This window comes from Bison bison, unplaced genomic scaffold (assembly GCF_000754665.1).
Source record: "Bison bison bison isolate TAMUID 2011002044 unplaced genomic scaffold, Bison_UMD1.0 scf7180017864160, whole genome shotgun sequence".
Classification (NCBI taxonomy): domain Eukaryota; kingdom Metazoa; phylum Chordata; class Mammalia; order Artiodactyla; family Bovidae; genus Bison; species Bison bison.
The window spans coordinates 9,553,795-9,563,547 of NW_011494732.1; the positions used below are offsets into that span (position 1 = coordinate 9,553,795).

At 46.3% G+C, this 9,753-nt stretch overlaps 1 protein-coding gene across 1 annotated transcript in view; it reads right to left on the reverse strand.

Moving 5' to 3' along the window:
- The window catches only part of SRRM4 (serine/arginine repetitive matrix 4), a 166,710-nt gene extending 157,583 nt beyond the window's left edge, over positions 1 to 9,127 (reverse strand). The window contains exon 1 of the mRNA XM_010841405.1: positions 8,997 to 9,127. Within this exon, the coding sequence (XP_010839707.1) occupies positions 8,997 to 9,127 (131 nt within the window). The remainder of the gene's footprint in view (positions 1 to 8,996) is intronic.
- Positions 9,128 to 9,753: the final 626 nt, after the last annotated feature.

A 9,753-nucleotide genomic window follows, 5' to 3' on the forward strand; every position in this document is an offset into this window, starting at 1 on the left:
CCCAAAAAAATAAAGTCTGCCACTGTTTCCACTGTTTCCCCATCTATTTTCCATGAAGTGATGGGACCAGATGCCATGATCTTAGTTTTCTGAATGTTGAGCTTTAAGCCAACTTTTCCACTCTCCTCTTTCACTTTCATCAAGAGGCTTTTTGTTCCTCTTCACTTTCTGCCATAAGGGTGGTGTCATCTGCATATCTGAGGTTATTGATATTTTTCCCAGCAATCTTGATTCCAGCTTGTGCTTCTTCCAGCCCAGTGTTTCTCATGATATACTCTGCATAGAAGTTAAATAAGCAGGGTGACAGCCTTCCATATCCTAGCTATTGTTAATAATGCAGAAGGAGCATTTTAGAAATAATCTTGGGGGAGGTGGGCAGGAGTGGTACCATGGCTTGTAGTTACCAAGGGCCTAAAGTTCTACCAACCAAGGGACAGTAATGGAGGGCTTTAGATGAGGGTAGGGAGTTTGACTTACTTTTCATAGAGGTTCCTCTAGTTTGATATGAAGATGGGTATAGAGGGTAAGGATAGAGGAAGACAGAGTTACGGACAGTGGTATGAGATGGGAGAACCACAATGGCAATTACCTAAGCTGATTGGACATAAAATAAGATGATTAAAACAAAACAAAAACACCCATGACCTTATCGGAATTATAGTGACAGGATGTGCTGCAGGCAGAGAAGAACATAGCTGTCATCGGGCAGACCTGAGTGAAGATCCTGGTTTCATACTTATAAATTATGTGACCTTGGACAAGACACACTTCACCTCTCTGGTCTCAGTTTTCCTATTCTCCAAAGTGTGTGTGTGTGTGTGTGTGTGTGTGTGTGTATGCTCAGTCATGTCTAACTCTTTGCAACCCCATGGACTGTAGCTCGCCAGGCTGCTCTGTCCATGGAATTTTCCAGGCAAGAATACTAGAGTGAGTTACAGTTTCCTACTCTAGGGGATCTTCCTGAACCAGGTATCAAATTGAAGTCTCTTGTGCCTCCTGCATTGGCAGGCAGACTCTTTACCACTTAGTCACCTAGGGCACTTAAGTATAAATGTATCAGTTAAAAGCTCTGGGCTTTTATCCCAATTATGACTTTTACCATCCACATACCCATGAGCAAGTCACGTCTACTCTCTGAGCCTCAGTTTCCTCATCTGTAAAAATGGGTTTTAAAAATACCTCTCTCTTTAAGTTACTGTGAGGATGGAATCAGATGACAGATGAAACGTGCTTAGCACAGGGCTAGGCACATAATAACATAAGGAGCTTGGCACACACATTCCCACCATGAGAGAACGCACACACATATCATGAATACACACATGTCAGGCCCAGATGGCACCTCTCTTCCCGTAGGAGTGGTAACTGTCTTGTAAAATTCCAGCTCACTTGCCTAAGCTTAACTTTAATGAAGCTAGAGTACAGTGATCCGTTGGTGTTTCTGCTCAGCGAACCTGTCAACAGGATGTAAGCCCAGGGAATCCGGCAACTAGGGGATTCTCCTGATGAGAGACATTTGCGTCCAGAGGATCTTAATATTTGTTTTAAACAGACAAATGTAGACATGAATTACTTAATGACTGTTTTAGGGTTTGGCATTGTTCCTGTATTGGTTTGCCTTTGTCTCTATGACATCTTAATTCTGTGTTTTATTTCACGGAGCTCTACATACAGGCTGGTGGCATATGGGAGCTCCCTCAGCAAAATCTCCAATGGAGATGGAGGAAGGGAAAGAGACCGAGAGAGAGAGAGAAAGAGAGAGAGAGAGAGTGCATAGGCTGTAGCTTCAAGGGTGTGCAGTGAAGGGAGGCTGGGGGGCTGAAGGTGAGAGAAATAGTCTAGATTTGCATGCATGGATATGAGAGATACACCAAACCCTCACCACCATGGGAACAAGATTTGCCACTGCTATTTGGAAGTCTAAACAGTGTCTTTTTCAATTTCCTAATCTGATGGATCACAATCAGAGATATTGTAAATTTCATGCTTGTCTATAATGCATGGAGGGGCCCAGCGAAGCTGACTCTGCTTTTCAAAGTCATCCCTGGCTGCATTAGAGTTGGGAGAGAGGAGCCAAGAAAAACAGATCAGACCCAGGTCCCTGACTGCCCCTGGGACTCCCCCTCCATCCTCCTAGCCTAGGTGTTGAGGACCTGTTAAGTCCTTAAATGTCTTACAAGGCTTGATCTGTTTCCTGCCTGTGTCTAGGGAGTCATCTCCTGTCAGTCTCCTCCACACTTACTCTGCTCTGCCCACATCAACTTCCTTGTTATTCCTCAAATATATCAAACTGCTCCACCTCAGGGCCTTGGTATATTCTGTTCCCACAAACACTTTCCTCCAGTAATCCTCATGGCTGACTCTTTCCCATCTCCGGGTACCTGGCCCACTCCCATCCAATAATGCCATCCACTCCCTCACCCTTTAGCCCTTTGTTCTGCTTTATTCTTCTTTTAAGCACTTACTACCACTTGACCTTATATTATTTCTTTCTTTCTTTATTATTTTTCTCCCCCATGAGAGCAGGGGGCTTCATGCTATTCATTGCTGTACTGAGAAGGAGCTCAAGAAATCTGCTGAATGAATGAATGAGAGTATGGCTTTGGTTTTTAGTCACATGCACCTTCTTCCACTTTGTGCATTCATTTCCCATTGGTTTATTTTCTCTTTGACATGTATGGGCTCACTCTGATCACCCCACCGTCGGTGGCTGCTTGAGGAATGCAGACTGGATTTCGTTTTAGCCAGAACTGGACCATGAAGGACAAGAAACCTAATGGCCCAAGCCCAAGACTGTATCCTTGAGCCGCTGACAGGGGAGTTGGGAGATTTTAAGGGCAGTTCCTTCCTACAGGCCCCCTTCATTAGCACTGACTAAGATCCCCACAAATAATGCCCCCCTTCTCCCACCTGAGAGTTTAGCCCCATAAAAAGATTCTGGAAAAAGAAAAGCTCTTTCCTGATACTCTACAAGGGATAAAGGCCTTATTCATTCTGATCATTCCTTGCATTTGTAGGTAATATTGATGAAATAAAAGAATCATTCCCATTTCACAGCTGAGATAACTAACAATTACAGTATGATGATAAGCAAGGATTCCAAGCTTCACTGAGGATCTCTTTCTCTGACTTTCCACATCCCCCTTTCTTTATTCCTATCTACATTACAGTGCTAAGACTGCCTCACACACACGCACTCATGCTTACGTCTCCCATTGCTGCTAAATTCCAAGGCCCTCAAATGAAAAGACTGCATTTCATTCATTTTTTCCTCCCCGATGGGCCTGGCACGTAGTAATAATAAGAACGATCATTTATTATTAATAGTAAGAGCTAACATTGATGGAGCCCTCACAGCGTGCCAAACAGCAGCTTTCCATAAATTAGTTCATTCAGTCCTCCCAACAGCTCTTGAAGGTGGCTGCTATTATTAGCCCTATTGTACAGATGAGGAAACTGAGATTGAGAAGGTCAGGGTGCTTGCCAAAAGCCACTGGAGCTAGTGAGTGTCTGCAAACAGTAAAAGGAAACAATTCTTTTAATTAGTTTGCCTTGGGGGCCTGTTGAATTTTTAAAACAGCTCTGTACAAATCTCCACTGGCTCTTTTAGGCAACTGTAGTGAGAATGATCTCACCACAGCCCCGTGAGATGAGTGTTTTATCTATGGGGAAACTGAGGCATGAAGAGGTAGAGTGACTAGCAGATTCAAAAACTACGAAGTAGCCTTGCAGGATGTCATACTGGGTACATCTGACTTCAGAGCCCAGGCTCTTTATTGCCCTACCTCTTCCACCCCAGAAATAGTCTCTCGCACCTCAGAGAAAGTCTTAGTAATAAATAAGTATTGAACTCTGGTTTTGTTAAGCCCCTGCGAACTCTTCCACCTCACAGGAAGGTAAATTGAGCCACTCTGAAAGAAAGGATAATTTAAAAAGTGTGTAGTGCCCTTGCAGGATGACCAAGGTGCCCATGGAGCAGAAGGCACCTAACCCAGACTTTTATTCTCATTTATAGGATGGAAGAGATGTCCCCACCTCTGTGGTGGCCTGGAGTTAACAGGGACTCATATAGGTTTGGAAAGTACTTCCAGGTGGGATTAAGTTCAACCTCCTGTCCATGGGCCAGCCTACAGGGCCACTCAGCCAACCACACAGATCTCTATATTTAGAGAGCTTCATTCTGACACTGTGCTGTGCTGTGCTGTGCTGTGCTTAGTCGCTCAGTCATGTTTGACTCTTTGCAACCCCGTGGACTGTAGACCGCCAGGCTCCTCTGTCCATGGGGATTCTCCAGGCAAGAATACTGGAGGGGGTTGCTAGAATCAAATCTATTTGCAGTGTGTGTGTGTGTGTGTGTGTGTGTCTGTCTGTCTCCCAGTCTCCCAGGTTGCACTGATCAGCGTCCTCAACCTGACAGGATGGGTTTGGGTTGGAGAGGGCTAATCTGATGCTGAGTTTGGGTCATGAGTACTCATTCAATTAATGCACGTAAGTTTCATTGAACATTTACCGCAGCCTGGGTCTCTAAGACAGCACGGTTGCCAAGTGAATATGGCAGTGTCAGAAATGATCCCCTCACTGACCCTGTACAGCATTCACCAAATTCACCTTTCAGAAGGAGAAAGGCTTGACCCAAACAGTAACACTCCTTTTGCAGAGAAAACGTTCATTCATCGCCGGACAAGCATTTTCCCTGACCTTTGTCTATTGGCTCTTAACCATAGGAAATGGCCTCCCATCAGCCCCTTATTCTGCTCCCAAAGACAGAGTCAGCACAAATGTGCTAACTGATCTCTTGGCATGAAGGGGAGTCTTGAATTAAATGATTCAGAGGCATTTTCCCTGCCTAACAATTTGGCTATCTTTCCCTTTTTGCAGTAAAATCTCTGATAGTTTGGAATTTATGATCCTTTAGACAGGAATTGGGCTGAAATCTGCTTCTGGACTATTCTGTAGGGAAAGGATTTTTGAAGAAAATTAATAGCTTGCCAAAAAAAATAGGAAAGGGAATGCTTACTTTATTTAAGGTGGGGGGGGTCACCTCTCTAGCCCTTTATAAACGCTCCTGTATCTACGAACAATTGATATGCTAATTACAGACAACAGTTACATATTTATTGTCTTCAACTACTCTTCAATGATATGATTATTATTACAGTTTGAATTGGCCTGCAACACTAGATTACCCACTCTGAGCCTAAACTTCTTGGATACAAACTTTTCTGGCCTAAGGAATTTAAAAAGAGAATTAATTAGTGCCAGGAAAATTACTATACTTCTTTGGTAGGGTCAAAAGAGGCAGTCTCATACATCTCAAGTACCTTGTTGATTCATGCTGGCTCTCTTCCACCTGGTAGGTGGTGAGGTTTGCCTGGCATAGCCCCCGTTAGAGCCTCCATCCTGGAATAACCACTCACAGATGACCCTTTTTACCTTTGATATGAACTATAAATTATATAGTCGCTCTAGATTTGATGGACTAGGGGATTAAAACTATGGTTTTCAAGGAGTTAGAACCTTGGCTAGACTGCTCGTGCTTGGTCATCGCTATACAATCTGAAAGGATAATCCATAAGGATACTGTACCAATCAATTCTGAATTCAGACAGTTCTTTACCAGCCCTCCAACCACCCTCAATTGAAAGTGCTGGATCAGAAAGCAGCTAAACTTCCTGAGTGCTAAGTCACTTCAGTCGTATCTGACTCTTTGCAACACTATGGACTGTAGCCCACCAGGCTTCTCTGTCCATGGGATTCTCCAGGCAAGAGCACTGGAGTGGGTTGACCCAGAGATCGCACCCGCAGCTCTTACATCTCCTGCCTTGGCAGGCTGATTCTTTACCTCTAGCGCCACCTGGGAAGCCCAACCTTCCCCCCTGGAAGGAAATACGGGAACTTAGGGAGGAAAATATTGGACAGCTCTCATCCTACCCACTCCATTTCAATGCAGTTGCCTGTTAGGAGTTGAAAACTCACAATTTTTATGGTCAGCATTATTAGGGGGAGAAATGGATAGACAGGAAAAACACAATCAATGTGTATTAAACAATCACTATGTCCCTCACACTGTGGGAAGTGCTTCACCTGACTCAATTCTCCTAACTCACTGCCTGAGATGGCTACTATTGTTATTTCTATTTTCAAGCTGACAAAATAGGCTCAACTAGGTAGAGCCACTTGCCTAAGGCACTTGGCTAAATGGCAGAACCAGGGAATCCAGGTTCCTGTGAAGCACAGTTCTGAGCTTTTAACCACTGTGATATACTGCCTCCCACTCTGCTATGCTGTTCTGGCATTTGAGTCAGACATCTGCTTGCAACTTGATACATTATAAAGATATTGCCTCATCAAGTATACCTCACAGAAGGGGAGAGGGAGAGGGACCAGGGGGTGCTTTGCTTGGAGAAAGGTTGTATGATGTATGCATATTGGTATGAAATCAACGAATTGAATGTAAGCTTCTATCCTGGTACTAAATTATCTTCAGAAATAGATTTAAAATATCCTGGGGAAGTTCATTCAGGGGATATTCCTCATCTATAAACAACTATTAAGTGTGTAACAAACAGGACTGGCTGGAGGTTCATCCTCCCCCTTCCCCAGCTCTTTTGGAATGACTGTGAGCTGGGCCTCATTCATGAAAGGAGACAACATTTCTGATGAGACAAAGCCCCCAGACTGCCTGTGGAGGAAGCTGCTGGGCCCAGATGATGCTATGCCTGTGCCTCTGTTTCTTTCCTTCCTAAGAACTCTGCTTTAGAAACACGGTACTTTTATCATTAAGTACAGAACATTACAAAGGAGATAGAAACTGACCATCACTGGATGTGGATGGTGTGGGTGAAAATGGGGTGTTTCAGGTTTTGTAGCCAGTCTGTTAAGAGACAACTCCAACCCAGCCCTTCTTGAAGACTTGAATACAAATGTTCCCTGCTCACTCTCTACCCCAAACCAGGAGTAACAGCTACAAAACTGGAATCTATTCTACAGAAAGGCCACGCCTGTTTAATAAGACGATCCTTTCAGCATGATATAATTCAGGGGCTAAATGCTCAGACTTTCACCTTGGGAATGGGTTTTCCGGGGGTAGAAGACTAGGGACAGTAAAAGATACCAGGAGTGAAATGATACCTGGGTGGGGAGGGTTGGCTATTGTAAGAGTTTCATATGAATTAAATTAGGATTTGCACAAAGCCTCAGAAAGCATGACAGTTGGGAAACCTTGTGAGCAATTAATATGATTGAGAGTATGACTAGGAAAAAAAGGCATGATACTAACAGACTGACAGACAAAGGGTGAAGGTACCAAGCAAGGTGGACATAAGGTATGCTCATCTAAATTAAAATACCACCAGGAATCTGCTGTCCTCTTCCTGCACCCCTGAAATATGTGGAAGACTCTGGACCGACTGCCACACTTCTAGTTTCCAATGAAATTTCCTTCAGTCCCTTTTACAAGGGCATATTCTGTGGCCAACACAGCACTGATGTGCCAACAGTAGGTGCACTCCGAAGGTGGAATGGATGGCAGAAACCAGGAAGATAAAACCACTGACGTCAAAGCTCTCTACAAAGGACCTCCTTCTAAGCAGAGAAACATCAGCTTTTGGTGGTACTTGGTGTTACTGTTCCTCTTCTCCAGCCTGTGTCAGAGGATATCCCCTTATCCCAGACACAAATACTCGCTGCTCCTGCTGCCACTTACAGCCTGCTACATCCTGCTGGTTGTCATGTTTCTAGTCCACCCTTCTCCAACATGGGACACCCATTTTTCTAAAGACCTGTATGAGCCAGGTCCCTATCAGACTATGAAAAGTTCTCCAGTCTGAGTTTGATTCTTAAGATATGACTCCCCGTTGGTCCTCCACCGTACACCCACTGGAAAGTTCAGCTGCAACTGTGCCAGACCAGGCATTCTGTCTGAAGCCCTTTCCCAGACATGTTATCAATCTACTCCCTAATGAAGCCTGTCAGGATTAATAAATCCTCTAAGTGGTCTTCCCTGGACCACTTCTTTCTTTTTCTCCCACCCAACCACTCATCCAACACCAGCAAAAGAGAGTTTTCATACAACCTTGATTTTTCCTGACAGAGGGCACAGCCTTCTTCCTTTCATTCCCAAACTCCTCTAAACTGAATGATTTATGAAAAGAATTGGGTCTTCTCTGTCTTGGAATGCTTCCGTTGCACCCAACCTCCTCTCTGTTTCACCCCACATCTTCTTCACCCTCTTTCTGCTCTTCTTTCATCTCTTCCCTCACTCTCCCTCCATCACACTACTCTACCGCCACATAAGGACTGGCTCTTTTGCCTGAGTTCAAAGCAATCAGACTTCTTTTGAAAAAACAGATTAAACTCTTCTGAGATCATCTTCCTGATCTTGGGAGCTCCTCCCTGACTCCTGAGCCCAGAGTCCTGGTTTTGGATGCTGGAGACTAGGTAATTCAGCAGCAGCAATAGCCAGAAAGGCAAAGAGGAGGGTGCTGTTTAGGGTGTATTTGAGGGAACAGCATATGGGCTTTTGTCAAAACATTCAGAGCTCCCTAGTTTCTGAGCTGAGTATAGAAATGTGCCACTGTATCTGAACAAGGCTTGAGCTAGTTCAATCTTCATCTTTTCTTGTACAGCACCCCCGACCGCCTCAATTCCACCATTTGTTCACCCCCTGTCCTTGGAGCTCTGTGATACCAAGAAAAGTTTCTCAGTCAAGTCATCTCCCACTACCACCACCCACCCAAAGACAGCAAAGCCTCTCAAACAGCAGCTGCCAGGTCAGCCGGTTGAGCATTGCTCCCCCTAAAGACTCTCTGTCCCTTCTCAACAGCCTCCACCTCACACAAGCAATTAGTTCCCATGTTCCAGCGGGAGATACAGAGTAGTGATGGGAAAAGACAGGCGCCCTGGCCCAGCTGCCTGCATCCACCCCTCAGGGCTTGGGGCACAGGCCAGAAAAGGGGGACTGCCAGGGTCTCCCCTCTTAAGCAGGAGGTCATTACCTTGGCAGCGGCTTGCGGGCCGTGATACTGGCGACAATGATGCTCTCTGGACGCGGGGTGGCCACGGCTTTAAAGGTTCCTCGCCAGAACTTCTCAAAAAGCTGTTTCTCTCCTTGCTGAACGCTCGCCATAGCCAACCCAAAGGGCCCGGGGCTCCCGGGCGCTGTCCGAAGTGCTGAAACGTGGATTCCAAAAGGGGGCTCACCGGGCTCGGTCCCTGTCCGTTTGAAACAGAGAAGGGTGGGGTGCGAAAGACAGGGGTTCAGGGCGGGGGATGGGGCGCCTCCGCCCGGGCCAGCAGGGGAGAAAGAAGGCTTGTCCGCCGGTTCCTTTCGCTTTCTGGGTCAGCTCTGGGCTGCGCTCTGACTGGCGGAGCCTCCGCGCCCCAGGAAAGGAAGGGAGGACTGGCTTTCTCGGCAGCGCCGGAGAGAAGAGGCGCCGGGGTCGTCTGTGTGTGTGCGTGCGCGTGTGAGCTCCGGCGCGCCCGGGTTTTGTCTCTCTCACAATGTGACGTTGGAAGAGGAGGCTGGTCGCGCGAGCTGCACTTTCCTCCCCCCTCTCCGCCTCTCCTCCTCCCCACCCACTCCCTCCTCCTCTGTCTCAGCCTCCTGCCGCCATCTGCATAACAAAAGCCCGCAGGTCTAGGGAGGAGAAAGGGCGGGGCGTGCGCCTGTCACCAGGGCCCCGCGGCTACGGAGTTGCAGCGCTGACCCCAGAGAAAAGCAATCCCGGCACCCGAACTGAACCAGGCGTGAGA